Here is a 25,550-nt window from a genome sequence, read left to right on the forward strand (position 1 = left end):
GGAGGTTGATCAACATAGACTAGTTCATTAATAAAGCCATTTAAAAATGCACTTTTCACATCAATTTGAAGTTTCATTTCATGATGTGATGCATATGCAAGGAGGATACGGATGGCTTCTAATCTTGCAAACGGTGCAAAGGTCTCTCCAAAATCCAAACCTTCAACTTGAGAGAACCCCTTTGCCACTAGTCTTGCCTTATTCCTCACAACAATGCCTTGATCATCTTACTTGTTTCGGAACACCCACTTTGTTCCAATGACTCTTGCACCTTTTGGCCACTCTTCAAGAGTCAAAACTTCATTGCGGGTGAAGTTGTTCAACTCTTCATGCATTGCATTTATCCAATCTAGATTTTGAAGAGCTTCTTCTACCTTAGTAGGCTCAAAGCAAGAGACAAAAGAGTGATGAGCGATAAATGAAGCAAGTTTTTGTGAGCGAGTCATTACACCCTTTGATGGACTCCTTATGATGAGATCTTGTGGATGATCTTGTAGTAGAGGTGTATTTCTTCTATTGACCACTTGATGAGGAGGTTGTGGAGCATCAACATCTTGTGCTTGTACCACCATTTGATCATGGGAGACATGAGTGTCTTCATTTTCTACTCTCCCATCTTTATCACCATCTTATGGCACACTTGATGAAGAAGGTGGATCAATCACTTGTACATCATCTTCATCATCTTTAGGCTTGATGTCTCCAACCAAAATGTTCTTCATAGCCTCCCTCAATGGTTCATCACCTACATCATCAAGATTCTCATGTGCTCCTTGGGAGCTGTTAGATTCATTAAATTCCACATCATATGTTTCTTCAACCAAGCCGGTGGCATGATTAAATACTCTATATGCTTTGGACTTTGATAAGTAACCAACAAGAAAACCAATATCACAACGTCTTTGAAACTTCCCTAAGTGTTGGCGCTTCTTGTAGATGTAGCATTTGCAACCAAACACCCTAAAGAAGGAGACATCTGGCTTCTTCCCATTGAGCAACTCATAAGGTGTCTTGCCAAGGAACTTTTGAAGGAATAAGCGGTTTGATGCATAGCATGCGGTGTTGATAGCTTCCGCCCATAGAGCTTCAGAGGTGTTGTACTCATCAAGCATTGTTCTTGCAAGAGTGATCAATGTCCGGTTCTTCCTCTCAACTACACCATTTTGTTGAGGAGTATATGTTGCGGAGACCTCAAGCTTGATCCCAACTTCATCACAATAGGCTTCTATGTTTGTGTTGTCAAATTCCTTCCCATTGTCACTTCTTATCTTCTTAAGCTTCACTTCAAATTCATTTTGTGCTCTCTTGGCAAACTTCTTGAAACAAGATGCAACTTTGGATTTGTCATGAAGGAAGAATACCCATGTATACCTTGAATAGTCATCAACAATCACAAGATAATAAAGATTTCCTCCCAAACTCTTGTATATTGTTGGTCCAAATAAATCCATATGAAGGAGTTCTAGCACTCTTGCGGTTGACATAAAGGCTTTTGTTGGATGGGTATTTGCAACTTGCTTGCCGGCTTGACATGCACTACAAAGCTTGTCCTTCTCAAACTTCACATCCTTCAACCCTCTCACCAAATCATTCTTCATTAGCTTCTTGAGTGAGCTCATCCCAACATGAGCAAGTCTTCTATGCCATAGCCACCCAAGTGTTATTTTGGTGAATAGGCATGTCTTCAAGTTTGCATCTTTGGAGGTGAAGTCCACTAGATATAGGTTGTTGTATCTAAATCCTTTGAATATCACATGATCATCATCCTTCTTGGATACAACAACCTCCTTCTTGGTAAATAAGCATTAGAAGCCAAGATCACACAATTGTCCAACGGATAGCAAGTTGAAACTCAATGAAGCAACATATAGCACATTGGAGATGGAATGATCATTTGATATAGCCACTTTGCCCAATCCTTTGACCTTGCCCTTTGAGTTATCTCCAAATATGATTCTTTCTTGTCCATCTACTTCTTCATCTAGTGAAGTGAACATATGAGGATCACCGGTCATATGTTGTGTGCAACCACTATCAATAATCTAATGACTTCCACCGGTCTTGTAGTTCACCTACACACACAAGAGATCAAGCTTTAGGAATCCAAACTTGTTGAGGGCCCTTCACCTTCTCAACAAGTGACTTTGCAACCCAAATTTTCTTAGGCCTATTTTTATTGGGAGGTCCTAAGAACATCACTTTCATCTTTCCACTAGAATCCTTTCTAAGCATGTAGTGAGCATTGAAAGCAAAAGGTCTAGCATGCTTGGGCAAGGGTTGTGGTGGTGGAGTTTGACACTCATGAGCAAAGTGGCCTTCTTGTCCACACTCAAAACATCTCTTTGGCTTTGGCTTGGACTTATGTTGTTGTTGAGCTTGAGCCTTCTTTTCTTGGTTTGCCAAGTACCCAATGCCACTTCTATTCATCTTCATGACGGTGTTCATTAGTAGCTCACTTTGAAGATGCTTGCCTCTAGTGAACTTGCTCAATCCAATCTTAAGATGCTCTTTCTCCAACTTGAGCTTCTTGTTTTCTTCCTTGAGAACATCATTGTTTTTCTCTTCCTTGAGCTTCTTGTTCTCATCTTTGAGCTTCTCATTCTCAAGGATCAAACCATCATCATGAACAATAGTTTCTAGCACAATAGACTTGGTGGTTTTGAGTTCTTCAAGATCTTTCTTGAGCTTCTCATTGTCATTCTTGAGCTTGACAAACTCATCATAATCATCGGCTTCAACCACTTGCTTGCCCTTGCTACTAGAACTTTGCTCAATGCTCTCAATAATCAAGTCATCACATGATGTAGCTATATCAATCTTAACAACATTGTTAGTAGCATCATGTGGCTCATTGGATAAGAATTCTTGAGCAATAACAAGATTATCATGATTAACCTTAAGAGTAGTATATTCTTCTCTTAGCTTGTTGTGGCTAGTGATGAGCTCATTATGTGTCCTCTCAAGTTTATCATGTTTTTCTTTAAGCTCTTTCTTAGAAGATTTGAGCTCCTTGAGTTTGGATGATATAGTATCATTTGCTTCTTTAAGCTCAACACTAGCCTTTTCCGCTATATCACATTTGGCTAAAAGAGAATCATTTTTAGCTTCTAGCTTTTCATTTTTAGCTCTAGTTTTTATAATGATCTTAGTGTATTGTTTTAGCAATCTAGCAAGATCATCATAAGAAGGTGATTCATATTCATCATCATCACTATCGCTATCATCGTCACTAGCATGCTCATCATCACTACTATCATCATTATTAGATACCTTGCGGTCACCCTTGGCCATAAGGCATAGGTGTGTAGAGGATGATGGTGGTGGTGGCAGTGAAGATGATGAAGAGTCGATAACAATTGCGGCCACCTTCTCGTTGTCACTATCATCACCGGATGAGGTACTAGATGAATCAATGTCCATGAGCCAATCACCGACAATGTATGCCTTTCCACTCTTCTTCTTCTTGTGGAAGTCCTTCTTACCATCTCTCTTCTTGTATGGCTTGTTCTTCTTCTTCATTACTTGAGTCATCTTTCTTGCCCTTGTATTTGTTCTTGAACTTGTCTTTCTTGGGCTTAGTGCATTGGTGTGCTAGATGACCAAGTTCTCCATAATTGAAGCAACCCATCTCGGAGATTGGCTTCCTTCTAGAGCTAGTGAAGAACTTCTTCTTGCCATCAAACTTGATGCCACTCTTGTTGAGCTTCTTTAGCATCTTGGCGGTCTTTTTCACCATGAGAGCAAGACTTTCATCATCACTTGAGCTCTCATACTCAAGTCTTGCTTTACCCTTCTCTTGGCTAGCTTTGAATGCTAAGTCCTTATCTTTCTTCTTGGTAGAGGATGAGCCATCTTGTGGCGTGATGTGCATGTACATCTCATGAGCATTGATCTTTCCCAAGATTTGTGTCGGTGTAGCGGTGGAAAGATCACCTTGATGAAGCACGGTCACAATATGCCCATATTTATCAATGGGGAAGACACTCAAGATCTTTCTTACAACATCGGATGGTTGCATTTGAGTGAGTCAAAGCCCATTGACTTCCTCTACAAGAACATTCAAACATGAATACATCTCATTAGCACATTTTTTAGGAAGCATTTCAAAAGAGTTGAGCTTTTTCATGACAAGATGATAACGTTCCTCATGCTCACTCTTAGTTCCCTCATGGAGCACACAAACGTCCGACCATAGTGCATGTACGTCTTTGTGGTTCCTCACCCGATTGAACACATCTTTGCAAAGGCCTCTCAAGATGGTGTTTCGAGCCTTTGCATTCCACTTCTTGTAATTAACCTCATCGCCTTGTAGGTGAGTAGCATCCTGAGGTTTTAGGAAGCCTTGTGAGGCGGCTCTAAGAATACCAACATCTAGAGCTTCTAGATATGCCTCCATGTGAATTTTCTAATAAGAAAAATCATCTTCCTCAAAGATAGGAGGAGGTCCATCCCCATGAGACATCATGCTCTAGGCGGTTAAGCCTAAATACGTGAGCACGAGGCTCCGATACCAATTGAAAGGATCAAGTTGCCCAAGAGGGGGGGAGGGTGAATTGGGCTAATTACAAATTTCTTTGCAATAATCAAATCCTATGGTTAGCCCAATTAACCCCTTATGCCTAGAAAGTGTTTCTATTGATCTAATGCATAAAAGTTTAGCACCCTAAGTTCCAATCCTACTCTAGCATGGCAATTCTAGGAATGTAAATGACAAGTATTGAATTGCTCAAAGTAAATGCTTAAAGTAAAGAGAGAAGAAGGAACGCGGTGATGTTTTGCTGAGGTATCGGAGAGTCGCTACTCCCCACTAGTCCTTGTTGGAGCACCCATGCAAGGGTGTAGCTCCCCCTTGATCCGCTCAAGGATCAAGTGCTCTCTACGGGTTGATTCTTTGACACTCCGTCACGATGAATCACCCATAACCGCTCACAACTTGAGTTGGGTCACCCACAAGCTTCGCCGGATGATCACCAAACTCCCAATCACCACCAAGCCATCTAGGTGATGATGATCACTAAGAGTAACAAGCACGAACTCTCACTTGACCATGACAAGCCTAATGAGAAGGGTGGATGCACACTTTGCTACTCTTGCTTCACTAATGAGGGCTCTCTTTGGGATTCTCAAATCTCAATCACCTCACTAGGACCTTGCTCTTCTTGGCACTCTCAAACATGTTTCTCAGCTGTTGGAATGAGCAAAAGTACCCCCCCACATGAATGGAGGTGGTATTTATAACATGGGCTAAAAAATGAACTATTATGTGCCTCTACGGGGTGACCGACACTCCGGTCATGTTGACCAGACGCGCCAGTCAGTTTACCTCAAACTACAGTGTTTACAGTGTAACCGGACGCTGGCCAGCATCTGGTCAGCACTAACCGGACGCGTCTGGTCGAGATTTTCCCTCTCTAGAACCTTATTGGAGTTGACCGGACGCTGGCCTTCAGCGTTCGGTCACTTGGCCTCTCAGCGTCTGGTCACTTCCAGATGACTTCACATTGATCAAATGAATTGACCGGTCTCTGAGCCAGTGTCTGGTCACACCGAAGCCAGCGTCCAATCAGTATTTGACCCTTCATTCACTTCCAACTCTCGATCATACATGAATGAAGTTTGCTCCATTGGATCTAAGGACTATTTTGGAGCTACCTAGCACTAGTTTTAGCAAGTGTGCACCACACCTAACCCACTAGACTTACCTAGGTCAAGCTACCCATCCGTACCCCACTTAATAGTATGGCCAAAGGAAAAACAAAGTCCTAAATTACTCTAAGTGTCACTCCAACTCCAATCGACACTTAGAACTAGTCCATCCTTAATCTTGTAGTCCATCCTTTGAAAACCGAAATAATTTCCATCATAGGGGCATGACCATCATGATAGCCCAATCGATCTCCATTTCTGTGACCTAACTTAATTGCCTCTACAAAACATATGTTAGTCATAGTAATCATGTATTGTCATTAATCACCGAAACCCAACTAGGGGCCTAGATGCTTTTAGGGAGCCGTCTCGCCCAACCTTGAGGGCGCGGGCTCTGTCTCGCCCGACCCGAGGGCGTGGGCTCTGCCTCCCCCAGCAGGGTCCATACCACCCCCAACCACTATGGGGCCAAGCATGTGGGCCTAGGTCAAATCTCTGACACCAGAAGGGCACGGGCACGCCTTGACGTGACTCATGGCCACGATAGGCCACACCCTAGGGGTTTGCATCACCAATAGTGATAGGTGCGTGGGCACTGTGCTGCCTAATCCCCGTACGACTGCTGACAAGCACGTTGGTTCACCACACCGTTCACTGGGATGGGATGGAACACCATGACCAGCTGATGACATCGAGGCATAGCACCAGTGGTGAAGAGGAGCCCAACGTGGAGCCGTCCCCGTCACCATCTATAGTGTTGGCGGTACCCGCATGAAGGAGAAGAAGGATGCGGCGGTTCTAGAGAGCTTCTTCTCCTCAATTTTCTCCCTCTTTCTCTCTCTCTTCTCTTTTTCTGATGTAACCTACATCTTCCCCTTCTTCTATAAAAGGGGAACACAACGCAACACAAACAGAGGCATGAGCACAAGGCTGAGCAGCTAAAAAAACTCTCAGCACTTTTCAATCCTTCCACTAGAGACATGGGATCCGTTCCCTCTCTCGCCCATCTATAACCCGTACTATAGACAGTGCCGGCGACACAAGCAACAGTAGACTGGACATAGGGACGGTCTACCTGAACCACTATAATCCTTGTGTCCTCCGAGCACACCATCCGGGCCAGACATGCAAACTAGAAATTTACTAGTTGGTGATCCAAACCACCGATAGTTGGCGCGTCAGGTAGGGTTTTTGCACGTCTTGATGTCCACATCAGGCCTTGGATGGCTAGTCACAGCGTTAGCTGAGTCCCGAGTGCGCACGTGCGCTTTGAGAGCTTGGACTTCATTGTCACAATGGAGGAAGAGTTGGCACAGGCTCCTGCCGCTGTCTAGCCTCTCCACTCCACCGGCCTTGACGCGATTATCGAGGTGCTTGAGGAGCTGCAGCTACATGCGCCGGAGGCCCGTGTCCTTAGGAGCGACCGGCTCCTCAGCTTCGACTATGGGAGGCTAGAGCACCAACTCAATGCCTTCTTAAGACCCCAACCATCCCAAGAGGAGCTACGCTGCCTTACTTTCTCCTTCACCAATGCCATGATGCAACTCGCTGGAGGGGAACTGCTCTCCCTAGAACACCTCACCCGGGGCACCCCGACAGCATTCCCGTTTGGCCTACGCAATGTTGTGGGGACCATTGGCCACCTCATGGCGCAGTGCATGCACCCATTGAAAGGTCCTACTATGGCTAGAGGGGGGTGAATAGCCTATTAAAAATCTTCAAACCAACTAGAGCAATTTGATTGGTATGACAAATAGCAAAAAACAAACTTGCTCTAGCTCTACAAGGGTTGTAAGCCACCTATCCAATAATTCTAGTTACTATGATCACTAGACACATAATTTACTAAGTCACTACTCACTAAGAGCTCTCACACTTGCTAAACTAAAGAGCTCCACTAGATGAACTTAAGCTACAAAGCAAGCTCTCAATTCTAGCTACACTAAAGAGCTTACTACAACTAGTTTATGGGTATGTAAATGAGAAAGTAAGGTGATTATACCACCATGTAGAGGAGTGAACCAATCATAAGATGAATACTAAATCAATCACCGGGAGAATACCAACAGGCAAGAGACAACCATTTTTTTCTCCCGAGGTTCACGTGCTTGCCGGCACACTAGTCCCCATTGTGTCGACCAACACTTGGTGGTTCGGCAGCTAAGAGGTGTTGCACGAACCTCGTCCACAGAATTGGACACCACAAGAACCTACCCACAAGTGAGGTAACTCAATGACACGAGGTATACACTAGAGTTATCTTTCGACACTCCGCCGGGAAAGGCACAAGACCCCTCACAATCACCGCGATCGAAGCCGGAGACAATCACCGACCTCCGCTCAACAATCCTCGCTGCTCCAAGCCGTCTAGGTGGCGGCAACCACCAAGAGTAACAAGTGAATTCCACAGTGAAACACGAACACCAAGTGCCTCTAGATGTAATCACTCATGCAATGCATTTGGATTCTCTTCCAATCTCACAAAGATGATGAATCAATGGTGAAGATGAGTGGAAGGGCTTTGGCTAATCTCACAAAGTTGCTATGCCAATGCAAATGGCCAAGAGAATGGGCTAGAGCGGGCCAAACGATATTTATAGACACCCCCAAATAATAGAGCCGTTGGCTCAATTATTGGGCTGACTACAGGATGACCGGACGTAGGCCTCCCCTTCCTACCGTGGGAGATAAAGTCCAGACTGATGGCGACCTCCTCTTGGTGGCGTGGTGCCTGCCATGGCCGCGACGAGCGAGGTGGACAGGGGCGTGCCGATGGATAGGGTCGACCTGCAGGATGGTGGCGTGGCACGGCTGGCGATGGGGTGTGATGCGGTAGGGGGAAGGGCGCTGCGTGCGTGGGGGGCGGGTGCGCGGTGGGGGAAGGGGGCGTTGTGTTGTGGATGGGTGGTGATGCTCTGCTAGCCAAATGTGAGTGCGATGGGGATGAGCACACCTATTGGGCTGTCTACTACACAGGCCCATGGAGAAAAGCGTTCGAATGGGGGCGAACGCCCGTGTCCATGTATTAGCGAAAATTTATTCTTATTATTAGAACCTAGTCCGTGGATGGTCCAACTAATAATAAAACTATAATTTGAAATGATGAACAATTTATTATCGATCTAATCTAAATAAATGTATCTGCAAGTTATACGCATATACTAGCGCAATCAAACCAGGGCTACCAAATGAAAATTGGGGTATCCATTATAATCATGAACAGACAGACCAATCCTTGATAGATATGAACTAAGTCCTCACTGACTATAATCCATATTAAAATTACAGATTTTTGTCGATCCTTAGAGAAGGTCAAGGAACTCAATATTTAATATCATCAATACGTGGGTATTATGAAATTTAAAGTTATGATATATTCATGAGTAAATATTTTTCTACCTTACAATATAGGGAAAAAAATCTGTCAAAATTATATTTAGTTCAGTACAACCTTAATAGGATATTGTCATATTAGTACCATCGATATTAATTTATATTGTGGATGCCATGGTCATCATAAAATAAATTATAGATTTTAAATTTTATAGAATGATATAATATAAAAGATAAATAGATATGTAACGTTTTCTTCCTTGCTTCCTATTAACATTGACAACTTTTTTCTTCCGTTGCAATGCACGGGCAATTTTGCTAGTAATACTAAAGAGGTAAAATTTCTGACTTCTTTTTTTTGTCCAACACCGGCTCGGTTTCAACATCTGTTCACGGTTAGGTTAACAATGCTGAGATTAGGAGTGGCTAAGAGAACATAAAGAAATACGACGTTTCAGATGTAAAGATGCTAGAGAGAAAGAAAAGGTGGAATGGCTATAAGCTTATAATAGTTTTTGAAATAGATTGGGGTTCCTGATGCAAAATATCTAGGTCCGAGTGGGCCTCCCCTAGTGGGCTTCTTTTTCAACCTGGGCTAAATCCTTGTAGTTGGGCCGACTTCGTTGTGGGTTGGAACAAGCCTATGCAAGCATGTTTCCTTTTCTTTGTTTTTTCTCCTTTTCTATAAAATTAATGATCTTGCAAAATTCGCCAAAAATCATAGAAAAATCAGAAAAATGACAAACCAATTTTGTTAGCTTCATAAAAATGTGATATATCCATAGATGTTATGAATCTTGTTAGGTTATGCTTTGTCTATAGGTGTGTTAAATCATCCTTGCATATGTTGCATGCATATAGGTTTGTCGATGACCGAGAACGTGCCAGAGGCAGACCCGAAACACGCGGAGGTGGCCGAGGTCGTCATCGGTGTTTCCAAAGACTTCACTAACTTTATGATGGTTTAAGATGGCTGATTCCTACCCAAGACAAGCCCCGGTGCATAACCCCTACTTTTCAGTAATTATTATGATTGTTTGCGCATTAAGTTTTGAGGAGAAAGATTTACACCATCTGATATAGTTTTGATTAGAAACAAAACTTATTTTTATTAAAAATATGGATTAGTCAATGGTACAACTAATTATTTTGTGAACCAGAATCTTGAGTAGATTATTGTCTAATGAAATCTAAACAAATGTATTTATGTAATCCCTAACGATGGCTATCGTGTGAAAAATAGAGGTACGAGATCATTGGCAGACAGACCAATCCTTTACACATCGACATAAAAGTTAAGGAGGTTGATATGATACATCAAAAAAGCTACAGAAGTCAATATTTAGAGTCATAGAAACACATGGGTAATATGGAAAATTAAAGTTATGATATATTTATATCTAAATAATTATGCACTTTGCAATAGAAGAAAAAATATACCAAGGTGTATTTTAATTTTTAATAGGACATTGTTATTTATTGTCAGCATTAACGTATGTTATGGACGTGACGATCATCTCAAAATAAATTTTAAAGCATAAAACATAAGTAGATATTTCACATTATCATTTTGCATGAATGTTTAATAGTTTTTTTCTCCTGTTGTAATGCACGGACATATTTGCTAGTATAGATTAATATATTAACCAAGTGAACGTGATTGGTAGGCTAATCTAATATTTTATATTAACCATCTATTAACGACATTTGTAAGGTGGTTCAATTTTTTTTGTACGACCAAACGTTCTCTCTTTCTTTATAACAAAAAAAGTAAGTTTACTGAAAGATCCATAAACGTGATGGGTCCTCATATTTTATATTAATATTAATACATTAACCAAACGTCTACGTGATAGATAGACCGATCTACTATCTTGTATTAACCAACTATGAAATGCATGTAATGCCATTTTTTTTCTTTTAAAAAAGATTTTATTTACTATAATAACAGAGGTGGGTAATTTTCTATTAAATAAAATAAATCTAATGGTTATGAATGGCTAGAGCCTTTTGATTTAACGGCCGGATATTTCTAATTAATGCGAGATATTCTAGCATTTATCTTTTTTTTTCTAGCACGTCTGATGAGGATTAACGTGGGGCTCCATTGGTTTGTATGACAAATCCAACAAAGAGATGACCCTAGATGAGGATTAATGTGGCCGCCTTCGGAACAGGGGGATGAGTGACGAGCACACAGCAATGGACCCATTGGCAGTCTTTGCTCAGGCGCACGGAGCGCTCGGTCATTGCACGATGTGCAGCATGACCCTATGAAGTCACTACTGAACCCCTCGGTGGGGGTGGGAACTCTAGCGACAACAAGGCTGCGAGCTAGTCACTCAGACCTTGCTAGGTTGGGTAAGCGGAATGCCTCATGAAGGCTCGAACCAGACGCCCTTGGCCGAGGGATTATTTGGGCCCTTCTCAGACTTGACCGGCTTGTGCTCGCCGATAGCGTTGCCTGGCCTCTGAGTTGGGTCCACGACCTTCTTATCCTCCAAAGGAGAACAACCCCAATGATAAGGACCTTGCGCTGGTCGATCGATCAATTGGAAAAAGTAGAAATCCCCTCACTGTCACTCCTAAAGACAAATCGGAGAGACCATGATGATCTCGGGGGGATCATAATGAATTTCTAGCGGTAGGACTACGTAAGCCCTCAGCTAAACATGCTCGCACCTGCATTAACCCCCTGGTTGATTCTACAAATCATCTAGGGGCTCAGGGGCTGCACCTAGCGGGTGTGCTCTCGCACCTAAAAGTCCATGTTTTGTTTTGGTAATTAAGTGACAACCTTGTTGGATTTGGTAATTAACCTTGTTGTTTTGGCTATTATTTGTGCAGTTTCTATTTTTTATGCTGAGCATAATGGCGCTTCAATGTGATTGAAACTGTCGTTTTAAACAGTAATAAGGTGTGTCAGTTTCTGCTATTTGATTGCAACATTTTATGTCATTCAAATGGGCAGTTTCTACTGCTTGATGAGGGGAATTGATGCACTATGAAGTCCTATAAAACCAGGAGATGTCCTAGTTGAAGGGTATGCTATCACACGCTCATCTTCCCACTCGCTGTGCCGAGCTTCTTGCTGTTGCGCCTCGTCGACCTTTGAGTTCGGCGTGCATGGGACTTGAAGATAGCGGGATCTCCGAAACCATTGCTGCGAGACTCCTGCACGGGGTGGCAATCAGGATTTTGGGCAACATCTATACGCGACCGCTTGGTGATCTGCAACATCTACTTCAACACGTTCAGCTACGTTCTGCATGGGATCATTGAGTAATTTCCTTGCGCAATCATGTTCTAGTCAGTATGTTGCCTGTTTACATGTTTTATATGCTTGCATCATTTTTTATCTATGAGTTTTTCATCCAAATAAAATCTGGAATGTATTTTAGGCACATATTTCCAACAAACCTTAGGTGGAATAATGCATCTCATGTGAGATGAATATGTACGTAGTCCACACAAACACACTGAGCAAGATATAGTAGCCATGGTAGAGAGATGGCTTATGCATTTGATGTAAGTGCTCAACTAATGAAGATGAAGGAGCTTATTGAATATATGAGACATGATCACATAGTCTCATATGGCTAGGTGGAGAAGGTCAAGGCAAGGATTGACTATGAAGGACCGGGTTGCAGGAGTGAAGGATAAGCTAGAGGCTCGGTTGCGATGAACTATTGAGGTGGTGAAGTGCAAGTAGATGGCTTGGCGCGGATAGATCAACAGTGAAGAACAAGCAAGGCTATAATCGATGGACCAATAAGGCCATGTGAAGTTATGAAGTGGATCATATTATCCATGGTATTGAACCAAGTGTTGATTTGTGTTGATGATCAAGTGGCTTGATGGAGTGATGATGAAGGAGCTTCTTGGTTTGGGCAAATGGTCAATGTAGCATGGTTGGATAAAATTGATGGATGGACATTATTGATCATTTGATGAAGATGGAGGTTGCATGCTTGTGTGGCATCACTGACATGGAGATGGAGTGGAATGCACAAGGCGAAGGCATATTTGCAAGGCATTTCATTCTGCCGGTCTAAGGTTATATAGAGAAGAGCTTGACTGGGTTTAGGATAGATAGTTGTACTATCAAGAGGGACGTTCTTGTTGGCTAATCAGTTGTCTAGTGCCACCAGGTGAGATCTAACTAGCGATGCATCTAGATTGAGTGGCGTGAAAAGGAACAAGATCAAAACCTTTGAAAGCGAATTTGCAAATGCTAACTTAGTGTTAAAGGAGGTGTTGTCATGTTATACAACATTTGGGAGTTAGTACATTTGAAAACGGTTTTGAAACGAAGATGGGTTTGTTATTTCAGCCATCACCAAAATTTCCCGGTGGTGTCTCGGAGGGCACCGGAGAAAGCGGCCTAGCTCTGAATAGCTGCTCGCTAACTTGGAGTTTCTGGTGATGGTCTCACCATAAAATCCCAATGTGTTAAAAATGCATGTCGTCATAAAATGCATCCGTATTAATAGAACCAGGAGATGTCACATATAGGAAGCAAATCTTTTATTTCATTGCATAGTACCAATCGATCACCATTACATAGTAATGCAACATGAACATGTTAGCAGCTTGATCATTTAGAGATACATGATGGCAGGCACCTAATTGCTGATGAAAATATAGCCCGAATGCCACGTTTCTTCTTCTTCTCCTCTAGTGCCGCCTTCAGTTTTCCAATCTCCCCATCCTTTTCAGCATTGTAGTTCTCAAGTGTCTCAATGTATGACTTCATGAGGGCTACCTCAGCCTTCTTAGTGTCCAGTGCTTTCTGGATTGAATTCTTCTCATCAGTCAAGCCTGAATGCTTGGCATCAAGTTTGTTATAGGATGCTTGCAGCTGTGACATAGTAACATGGAGCTTCTCTAACTCATCTCTCAAGTTATTGACCAAGGCATCCTTGTTGTGTACTGCTTCCTCAGCTAATTCCTTATTAGCTTGGCTTTGCTCTGCCTCTCTCTTAAGATCCTCTAATTCATTCATGATCTTTGTCTTCTCGGCATCAAATACCATTGCAGCTGCCTCCTTGGCCTCAGTCAATGCAACCATTTCCATCTTGAGCTTCTCAATCTCTGTTTCACACAAGCTATGTTTTTGCTCTATAGTGAGAACATCTGACCGAAGCTTATCATTTTCAACCATCACCAACTCCTTGCTGACCTTGATTTCCTCAACTTTTTTGTTGAGGTCCTCCATTTCCTTCATGATTTCTGTCTTTTTAGCATCAAACTCCAAGGTGGCTGCCTCCTTCACGGCTGCTAGGGCATGTAGTTCCATCTTGAGCCTCTCAACCTCTTCTTCAGATAAGCTAAGTTTTTGCTCTGTGGTCACAAACTCCGATCGAAGCTTATCATTTTCACCTATCACCAAATCCTTATGAGCCTGAATTTCCTCCACCTCCCTCTTAAGATCCTCCAATTCCTTCATGATTTCTGCCTTTTCAGCATTAAATGCTTTGGCGCTTGCCTCCTTTGACTCTAATTGTGCACCTAGTTCCATCTTGAGCCTCTCAATCTCTTCTTCAAATAGTCTACATTTTAGCTCCGCGGTCAAGACATCTGACCGAAGCTTATCATTTTCACCCATAACCAAATCCTTGTTGGCCTTGATTTCCTCAACTTTTTCGTTGAGGTCCTCCAGTTCCTTCATGATTTCTGTCTTTTTAGCATCAAACTCCAAGGCGGCTGCCTCCTTCACCGCTGCTAGGGCATCTAGTTCCATCTTGAGCCTCTCAACCTCTTCTTCAGATAAGCTAAGTTTTTGCTCTGTGGTCACAACCTCCGATCGAAGCTTATCATTTTCACCTATCACCAAATCTTTACTGGCTTGGATTTCCTCCACCTTCCACTTGAGGTCCTCCAATTCCTTCATGATTTCGAGCTTCTCAGTTTCAAATGCCTTGGCAGCTTCCTCATTCGCCTCCACTAGTGTAGCCAATTTAGCCAATTCCACCTTGAGCCTCTCAACCTCTCCCTCCGACAGTCTGTGTTTTTGCTCTGTGGTCAGAACCTCTGACCTAAGCTTATCATTTTCAGTGACCACCAAATCCTTGTTGGCCTGAATTTCCTCCATCCTCCTCTTAAGATCCTCTAATTCTAGCATCATTTCTGCCTTCTTAGCATCAAATGCCTTTGTAGCTGCCTCTTTCTCCTCTGCCAGTGCATCTAACTCCATTTTGAGCTTCATAACCTCCGCTTGGGACTGGCTATATTTTTCCTCAGCCGCCGAAACCTCCAACTGAAGTTTATCATTTTCACCCTTCAAGCTCCTCTCCACCTCTTCCTTCTCACTAGACAGCACCTGAGCCGCCTTGTTTGTCTCCTCCAATTGCTTCTCCAGTTTACCCTTCTCGCGGAGCAGCTGGGCGCTTTTGCTCTCCAAGTCCCACACCTTGTCCCGAAGTGCCGAGACCTGGCCGGACAGCGTCTTCACTCTCTCATCCGTGAAGAGATCTGCAGCTCATTGTTTAGAGTGGGTATTAGAGTAGAGGAGAGAAAAGGCACTGGACCATGGCATGCATGCATGCTACGTCCAAGTTGGAGGGAGAAAAGTAAAGAAAGAAAGATGACATCGATGCATGTCTTGGCGCACCTGCAAACCACGACGCCGCCATGTCCTGCTGTTGTCACACTCGTTCAGATATATACTTGGAGAGGCAGAAGAGACGTTCACTGCTGATCCGTCTTCTTTCCTGACACACTGACCCTGATCGATGCAGCTGCCCAGGGGTGCAACACATATATATACACAAAATGTGGAAGAAAGAAAGGACTGAGAGGATGAAGTGTAGATGAGGAAGATGGAAAGAGGAGGGGCGACAAGGGATGGAGTGCGGTAAAGAAGAAATGGGGACAGAGGATGAAGTGTCGGTGAGGAAGTGGGATAAAGGAGGAGCTCGTCAGTACTTGCTGGGGTATTGTGGTGGGTGATTGATGATTCTATGTACTTGATGCACTGGATGAACACTTCGTTACTTGCCATCACCTTTTTTTTCCATTTTTTTTTGCTTATTTAGTCTTTGCTGTACGTGATCCGTGAACTCTGTCCGGAAAATTTTAGTGCTAGCTAATCACTTACTACGTCCGAAGTCTTCTACTGGTTCTCGGCTCGATCTCCGTACCAAGTGTACGTTAAATACGTACGGGTTGTAAATCCAGCTTTTGATCGCATGACAAATACTGTATTTCAAGTGAATGTTCTGTAATTTCCAGTGGAACTTAGCAGAATTTCATGTGCAAACGTTCCATAGAGTTTCGTGTGCAATTGAGTTGAGCCTGTTTGGTCCGTATGGTGAGTTTCCAAACAAGAGGCCTAGTGTTATCTAAAATTAAGCTAACCTCATAAAAATTCTAGACCACACAAGTAAACTAAAGTGGTCAGCCAAGCTTTAGATCAGAGAATTCAAATTGGCCCTCAATGGAGAATGATTTTAGCCAAGGTCATGGATTTACCCGCAGAACAACTTCACTGAAAAATTGCTCTCCCGCTGAACGACTTTGTAAAGTCTTTTTCTCGTAAAGTGACAACAGCTTTTTTATGATATTTATTTAGATGAGACACGATATACTTTTTTAATATAGAGAAAAATTGTATTAAAAAATCCATCACAAAACATTGTTGCTTGCTCTACAAGATGCGGCTGGGAAAAAAACACTCAGAGTAGGAAATAAGAAAAGAAATTCCACGATCTGCGCTGTATTGTTGCACAGGTCAAAAGGACAACTTTTATCAGCACAACACTTAATGTCAGGTTTAAAGTTCATCATACATTTTTTTAAGAATTACAAACATGGTATAAGTTGTTTGGTATAAGGTCTGAAATTCATCTCCTTTGTAAAAAAACAATCACCCAACTCCTATTCCATTTGACAATCTAAACGGAATGCTCAAGGGAAAGTTTACTTCAAATTGTATGATGTACCATGATGTAGTAGAACAAGCACAAAAATCACCAGAACTGCAGCAGCAAAAATAAACGTGCATATTGCAGTCAATTTTTTTTCTCGAAGTGGCAAGAGAGCTGTGTCTTTGTATTGAAGAGAGAAAGAATGATCCCGTACAAACCAACCTCCTTAATCCTAAAAGAGAAATAAGAAGGGGCTGCCATAAAAAACTAGAAAAACAAACAAACCAAACGCAAAAAGTCATAGCACCCCAAAATTTCATAATGGAATTTAAGATTAGTACCTAACCTTGACTATTCTATAGGTTCAGACATGCATCTTCCAAACTATTTTTTTTCTCACAAATCTAGAAAACAAATGTTACACTAGAGATCTATATTGTAGTTTCCAAATATATCTAGTCACACTTTCAAAAATATTTGGCCAACTCTGAATCTAAAGAAACAGGATAAGTGGAATATTACAATCTAGCATGCGGCACAAATATATTAGCAAGCATGTGGCGGGCTACAACTACCTAGATTATATACAAACACTGCCATACCAGACAGAGTACTAATAAACCTATGGTCCTGTTGCCAGGTTAACCCGGCCTTGCTGGATTCTAGGCTAAAAGACAGAAGTAGCAATGGAACAGGGAAAGCACTGGTAATGCATAGAGTGACCACATCGCATTATTCAGCCAAGTGTCTATCTATATCACTTTTGTAAATCAAATTAGTTTCTATCATCTGGAGTTCTTTTAAAGTCCATTCCACTGCCAAAAGATTGTCACAACTGAAAAGATGACAACAGAAACTGAAAATGTCTATTTAACATTTTTCAGATGTACTTGACAGTTTCCATGGAGATCAACTGATATTTTTTTCCAAGCTCAGTGTTTAATCATGTAACCATTTTCTCTCAAGATGTTTATAAAACACACCTGCTAGGAAGAAAAAGTTTTTTTTTCTCTTTTGCCTATTTCTTCTCTGCCCTTTGCCCCCTTGAGTCTAGACCGAAGAACCAGGAAGTAGACATATACTGCTAAACATCCACCATATTCATACCATTTAGGCAAGCAGCTCTCGTCCACAAACACAAAACATTATCCTGTATAACATACAAAATATAGCATTCCGTGGTATATTTATGAGTTTGGTTCAGAGTTCTATGCCAAATCAATACCTGTTTATAATTAACAGTACTTATTCCATTCCTAATCAATAATTACTTCAAGATCTGGGCTCACGCAAATGAATGTCAATTTCGATAAGCAGCACCACACTATGCAGGTCTAAAATCATCAATTATCCGTTCCTCATTTTCCTTACCAAGAGGAGATCCAATGTAGAAGAATCTTGTAGTACCTGGTAATTTTGACAAGCGAGAATTACTATGGCTTCTCTTGATGATCTTCCCCGTTGTCCAATCCACCGTCTTGCAGCTCTGCTCCCCTGCTACCTTCATCTTTGACCACTAAGTCATAATTGTATATGGAGAGTTCAAATTTGGGACGTCCATGATGGATATTGCCTATGTTCAGGATGGCAGGTTCTGTTGCCTCCAGATTGCTTTTAGTCGCGCCATCACAATGAATCCCAACCTGGAGCCGCTCTAGACTTGCAAGGTGATTGAACTTGAACTCAAAATCCAGCTGTGACTCTGCTTTTTTTGCCTTGAAAACAATTAAATGTCTGAGACTTTGCATAGAATCTTGCTCACAGAGAAATCTCAGCCCACCTTCACCCCAGGAGCCAATTTCAAACTCCGCCAGGAAAAAAAATTGTTGGCTTCCAATACTAAGTTTTTCCGATAGTGCTTCCTTTAATATCAGCTAGATATAGAGCGGTATGGGGCATATGCCCTTATGGCAAAAACAACTTCGCAAAAAATTTGCCTTCAAGGGCATATATTCCCATGTGGATTACCACTGGATGTATATAGGGATGCTTGTGCAGCAGGAGAGAGAACGCATCAACTTTTGTAAAACGTGGTTCAAAGTGGGAAAGCTTAATAAGATCTGCTCTGAACCCGACTAATGCAGGTAGTGTATATGAGTTTTTCCAAACGTGGACAGTCTTTGCACAAGTTCTATAGGATGGCAATTAGATCTGTTATGTTGTATGGTGCAGAATGTTGGTCTACAAAAAGACGACATGTTCAACAGAGAGACGGGGATATTGATGAAGATGATAGCCATAGAATCAAAGCAGTGTGGATGAAATGGCGCCAAGCATCTGGTGTTCTATGTGGCAAAATGGTACCACAAAAGCTAAAAGGCAAGTTTTATAGGACGGCGATTAGACCTGCTATGTTGTATGGTGCAGAATGTTGGCCTACAAAAAGGCAACATGTTCAACAGATAAGTATCGCAGAAATGCGTATGTTGCGTTGGATTTGCGGTCATACAAGAAGGGATCGAGTTCGGAACGATGATATACGTGATAGATTAGGGATAGCACCAATTGAAGAAAAGCTTGTCCAACACCGGTTGAGATGGTTTGGACATGTCCAACGGAGACCTCCAGAGGCACCGGTGCATAGTGGAATCCTAAGCTAGGATAGTAACGTGAAGAGAGACAGAGGAAGACCAAAGTTGACTTGGGTAGAGGCAATAAAAGGAGACTTGAAAAGATGGAATATGCCCAAAGACATAGCCTCAGATAGGTGTGCTTGGAAAACAGCTATTCACGTACCTGAACCTTGATTGCTTCTGCTGGGTTTCAACTCTAGTCTACCCAACTTGTTTGGGACTTAAAGGCTTTGTTGTTGTTGTTGTTGTGATGGTGGTGGTGGTGGACAATCTTTGCACATAAGAACTAACAACTCATCTGCAGCCCAGTAATAACCGATGAAGATATCTAGCGATTTAATATTGTGCTTTCCCAATGTAATGAGAAACAATTCCAGTGATTCTCGGTACCTCACACTATCATGATAACCAAGTCCATCTCTGCCATGCCCGTTCCTAGGACTGGTCAACTTTTTTATTGGCTCCAAAAGGAGGGTGTGTTTAGTTGCGTAGCCTGGCTCCAATTTTAAGCTTGGCCAGCTGCAACCTCGCCCAGCAATGCAACCAGGTGTTGTTCGGTTACGCGTATAAGCTTAAGCTAGTATAGCAGAGTTGTTGTTTGGTTGCCTGGCTGCGCTGATAGAATGACCATGTACTAGATGGGGGTGAACGTACCCCCTGCAACCATTGGCCAGTGCCTCTTCACCGAGGAGACAACCTCGCCGCGGCACAGCCGGAGGCCATCTAGGCCTTGCCGCAGCACAATCGATGGCCATCTTTAGCCTCCAGGACGAACATCTCCTTTTCCCCGTGCTTCACTTCCACTAGCATCCATCCTAGCTGCTCCATCACGCCTCTTAGGCCATGAACCAGATCGCCGATGTGCTACTTCCAAGCTCCTCTTATGGTTGAAGACAATCAATTTGGACACCGTCAAGCTTCGATTCGTTGCTGATGAGATCGAATCTGACGATTTGGAGCAAATATTTGACGACATGTGGTTGTCCCTTCCGCACGGAGATGGTGGTGCCATGGGCTCGACGCTGTAGTTGATGCGAGCTCTATCGTCGTCCTCGTACGGCCTATTGCGAGCTCCAGCACGGACAACAACCACAGACGGGCATGGTGACTACAGTGCGGACGGCAACAACGACGTGTGGCCGTAGATGGAGCGGCAGAGGCAGAGCTTGCACGGCAGCCGGTGGTCGCACCGGAGGCTGGCGATGCTCGCCAAGGTGGCCTGAGACGAGCGCACAAAGGGCAGGCGGATCTGGCGTGGTGGTCAAAGATGAGCACGGGAGAGGTGGATCTTGTGCTCAAGGACCCAACGGAGCTTGCACAGGGGCCGCCTCGGACGCGCAGGGTGTAGCGGCCGATGGATCTCACGTAGGGGGCAGTGGAGCTCACGGCGACGAGCGGGAGGCGGAGCTCACGACATCGAGCATGGACACAGATTCGGTGACTTTCCTTCAGTAAGTCACAACGTAACTTTCCCTGCCACATCTACCGTCCGAGCAAGATCGTGAGGTTGGAGATGTTTTCATCCAGTGATTGGCTTGTCTCCTGTTGGGACACAGACAGCGCAGGAGCAGCTCTCCTTTGCGCGCGCCGTTCTGCCCTCGGCTGCATGCCCATCGCACCGGCCACGCATGTAGTGGGCACAGATGGTGGCGAGGCGAGCTCGCGACCAGTACGAAGACCAAAGCTACGAGAATCGGCGTGGGCCTAGAGCACAGCGAGCGTTTGCGGCCACCGTGCAGGGTGGGACGGCTGTTACGGAGGGCAGAGCGGTGAGTGTGCGACCCACGCTCCGAGCGGGCGTGGCTAGTGCGGAGGGTGGCATGGCCGGCACGGGCTCTAAGTTTTCACGATGCGGGAGCGTTCCAGACAGAGCATGCGAGAACGGGCCATGGAGCTACTCTTCTCCTCCATGACGCCGGTCGCTGGGGCATGCAAAGAACAGGCATGCTGCTACGCGGGATAATGACGGCGACCCGGAGCTAGAGTGGCACTCGCACAGGGCCACCAAGCTCATGCTGCTGGCCGAGACGATAGACGAAGCCGACGCCTGCCGGATGTTTGATGAAATGATGATCAAAGACCACGAACGCGACGGGCCTGGCCGCCTCCACGGACGAAGTCCCACGCGGTCGTGTTGGCGGCGAAGGCGCCACAGCCCGTAGCTCTACATCTACTCCGGTGAATTCTACTTCGGCGGAGGCGACATGGACCCTGGACCCTGCATGCTGGATTCTAGAATGCGAATGCATGGAATGTGCGGGGTGCCAACTGGAACGTGCGAGGAGCAGAGGCATTAGCCGATGCCGAATGCGAACTGGAGCGCGACCATGCGGACGCAGACTGGCCGATGGAGTGGGGCAGCGCGTCTCCTTCTCCCGCAGCTGCCTAGACACTGGGGCTGCCCCATGCCTCGACAACCCCCATTGGAGAGCAGGAGGAGCTGGCAGCGTCACCTCTGGCCACGTCGAGGCTGCCTCCACTGCGCTGCTCCCTTCGTCTCACGGGCGACCTACGCGGCGCCGCAGTGGCCGCAACCGACCTGGGCGGCTTGGCCTATGCCGACCTATGATCGGGGCTACTCTACTCCTCTCGTCTCCAAAGCTGCAACGCGTCGCCCCCTCGGTGCTCCTCTGCGTCGCGCTGCACGCGGCCCCCGATGCTACCACACACCTTCCGCATCCACACCTCCGCGCTCCGTCATGCCTGTCGGCCCTTCGCCGCCGTGGACCTCCTCTTCCGCATGTCGACGCTCCTCCTCGCGTTCCTAGACAATATGCGCGATGCGCCTGTGGGACGTCCCCTCATGTCTTTGGCGCCAGTTTAGTTCCCCAAAAATTTTGCCAAATACATGAAAGCCAAAATGGGGTAGCAGCACACCAAAATGCTGACACTAAAAGTTTTTGCATTTTGCTGTTTAGTTGCTAAGAATTTTGCATCGAGATCAGCATTGAATAGTAGATTTCAGTTGCATTAATTGTGTTCCATACAAACTGCTGGTGCAGACTCCATGCAAATTGTACGCATGGTACTTTCATGCAGTTACAAACTGGTTGCATGCAGATTATTGAACAGAATTTTCTCATTCAACAATTATTCAAACACATATAATGAACAGACTTTTCTCATCCAACATTCACAACAATTATTCATCCTTATTACATCATAGACTGTGCTCAAGCATTCACAGAAGCCGTAACACACTGTACTATAGAAACATGTACTGAACCACACAAAACTATCAATTACGATCCATCAGAGCATTAGCAAGCGAATCACGGATGGCATTCATGCATGACCACTCCTCATCCTCCACTACCTCGGGTTCAGGTTGATTTTCATAAGCTTGTCTCGACACAAAGTTCTCATTTCGGTCACACCTACCGAAATGCTTATCTGCTAAGCCACTAGTCCTCACAAAATTATGAAGAGCCATACATGCACAAATGATTTGGGCTTGCTTCTCAGGTGAATAAGGAGGGATCTTTTGCAAGATCTGCCACTTTATTTTCAGTACCCTGAATGACCTCTCAATAACATTCCTAAGAGAAGAGTGTGTTTAATTGAAGAGCTCTTCTTTACGTTGTGGCTCGGGCCGGTCGCGGAACTCCTGGAGATGGTACTTGGTTCCCTTGTATGGAGCAAGATAACCCAGCCGGTTAGGATACCCGAAGTCCACTAGATAGTATTTGCCTACAGCAGCAAACAAATTATGAGCAACAGGTACACAACCAACAAGGAACAATTGCACTCATGTGTACCTACGTACCATTTGGTGGATGTGGAAAGACTGCGGAGTATGTTGTTGTTGAATCATTGAACACTCTCATGTCATGAACAGATCCAGGCCAGCCAGCATTAACAAATGTAAACCTCATGTCGAAGTCACAACAGGCCATTACATTTTGTGTAGTGATGCTCTTGCGGCACAAGTGCTGAATAAACAAATGGTTTGGCACGACACAAGGGATATGAGTCCCATCTATAGCCCCTATGCAGTTCTTGAAGTAGGGATAACATCTAGTACTTCTTAGTCTAGGATGCATTGTTCTGAACTGTGGATCTACTGACTTAATAATGTCTGCAGCAAGTCTGACCAGACACCTCAAAACTTTGGTAAACATTGTTGAAACAGTGCCCAATGACCTCTCAAACATGTCCTCTGCTTGCCTAACAGACTGTGGTGCTCCTACCATCCAAAGAAACATCCCTAAAGCCTCAACAGATGTGGACTTAGTGGTAGACTTGAGCCCATATTTGTCCACTAAAAAAGTTATGAAGGCTATGGAACATTGTTGGGGTCATTCTAAACATGTTGTAACAAGACTTAATGTTGTCAAGCTTATCATGCACCCACTGCAAACCACTAACTCTTGGAGTCCTATACTGAGCCCAATTCATATACTTGTCAATGTGCATAGCAAACTGGTACATACCATGGAGAAACTCATCATCCTCGTCATCATTCATTAGCTCTTCCATCAACTCATCATCATCATCATCATCCAATATCATCTACAGCAACTGTTGTCTTCTTGAATCTTGATCATCATCACTAACCTATCATGGACAGAGACAATAGCAAGTTAGTCATTTGATCAAACAGCCCATGAATCCCATGCATCACTCCCTGTCATCCCACATGATCAAGTTTCAAAACAGCACATATATCCAATCCACAAGTTAATATAGGAAAACAACAAATAAACCCATCATACTGCATAACAAGTTCAAATTTAACTGACACACCACAACAGGACACAACAAATTCATACGCCCTGCACCAAATGCCCTACATGCAAATAAGGCTAAGTTTTCTAGTTGTCCACCGGGCCAGTCTGCGGGATATTCAGCTCGATGACGTGCATCTTCCCTTCCTTAGTGTCCTGGGCAAGGAAGAAGTCCATTTCAGTTTCTGATTGCACTAGCTTATGCAACCCAGAAAACAAAGTCTTTGTTGTAGTACTGATGCCCAGCTCTTGTAGAGCTATCCTGGTGCACTCTGTTATCTTCCAGGACTTGTCCTTAACTAATCTCTACAGCACTTCCTCCTTTCTGCTCTCTCTCTCCTTCAAGAACTGTAGCCTCTCTCTGCTTAAGTCATTGTGTGTGGTCATTTGGATGGTCATTGACCTCACTGCTGGGCTCTTTGACCTCTTGCTGGGGCTGGATGCAGTTGTGCTTGTACTGCTGGTCCTCTTGTTTCCAACACTCACAGGGGTCAGTTCATCCTCCTACTCTTGTCCTGCTTCTTCATCAGAATCATCATCATTCAAGTCAGTGGTCTCTCTTGCAATAGGAACAAAGGAGGTTGTCCCATCAACTGTGTTTCCTTTGAACATGCCATGCAGCTGGTCCAAGTATGCAGGCACACCATCCCTTCTAATCTTCAGCAAATCATTGTCACCCTGTACAATATAGACCGATGTAGTTGTCAAGCAATTAAGGAATTAACATTTGTTAATAACAGAGCAACCTATAGAACAAATTACCTGAGCATTGTCATTCCACCATTGGTCCGAAGCATGAATCTTTCCATCCGCATCTATACCTTAACCAGTGTGGTTTTGTGCTTTGTCACACAATGTCCATATTTTCCTGAGTGTCCTCAGCTTGCCTTGCAGCTGTTCTCTGTCATGCATCAAGCCTGATGCTAAATAGTACCTCCAAGTGACGTTCTTCCACCCAAATTTGTTCATCTGTCCTCCTGGACAGTTCCCAGCATGTATCTCGGCAAGGTAGGAGTCACAGAACTTCTCTATGTTCTCTCGGGCCAGCCTAACCACCGCATCGTCGTGGGCGTGCTCCTCCCTCTCCTAAGTCTCGTCCAGGGCGGCGCGGTGCTCAGGACATTGATGCCCACAGCGCACGGTAGAATGGCGCGCGCAAAGGAGAGCTGCTCCCGCGCTGTCTCTGTCCCTATGGGAGAGAAGCCAATCACTGGATGAAAACATCTCCAACCTCACGATCTTGCTTGGACGGTAGATGTGGCAGGGAAAGTTACGTTGTGACTTGCTGAAGGAAAGTCACCGAATCTGTGTCCATCGAGCATGGTGGCGGTGTGAATCCACTCGGTGGTGAGGCGACACGGATGGGTGGCTGGCCAAGCCTGGCTTCCTGGAAACGACCGCTC

At 44.2% G+C, this 25,550-nt stretch overlaps 1 protein-coding gene and 1 pseudogene across 1 annotated transcript; both read right to left on the reverse strand.

The window, feature by feature from the left end:
• Positions 1-13,576: 13,576 nt before the first annotated feature.
• On the reverse strand, positions 13,577-15,678 carry LOC136507530 (uncharacterized). Its single transcript, XM_066502222.1, has 2 exons — positions 15,593-15,678; positions 13,577-15,453 (listed from the first exon to the last, which is right to left on the reverse strand). Exons 1-2 carry the CDS (start codon positions 15,612-15,614, stop codon positions 13,577-13,579), a joined length of 1,899 nt encoding a protein of 632 aa, XP_066358319.1. The 5' UTR covers positions 15,615-15,678.
• Positions 15,679-22,658: 6,980 nt separating this feature from the next.
• LOC136507531 (uncharacterized) lies at positions 22,659-23,932 on the reverse strand (annotated as a pseudogene).
• Between the last annotated feature and the right edge of the window lie 1,618 nt (positions 23,933-25,550).

The sequence above is a fragment of the Miscanthus floridulus genome, chromosome 15 (genome assembly GCF_019320115.1).
Source record: "Miscanthus floridulus cultivar M001 chromosome 15, ASM1932011v1, whole genome shotgun sequence".
Taxonomy (NCBI): domain Eukaryota; kingdom Viridiplantae; phylum Streptophyta; class Magnoliopsida; order Poales; family Poaceae; genus Miscanthus; species Miscanthus floridulus.

What these genes read in the sequence shown, in the direction of transcription:
- LOC136507530 (XM_066502222.1), bottom strand. Translation starts at nt 15,614, where the DNA reads ATGGCGGCGTCGTGGTTTGCAG. An exon ending in GGCGGCGTCGTGGTTTGCAG is followed by an intron (nt 15,454 to 15,592) that starts GTGCGCCAAGAC and finishes AATGAGCTGCAG; the next exon opens with ATCTCTTCACGGATGAGAGA.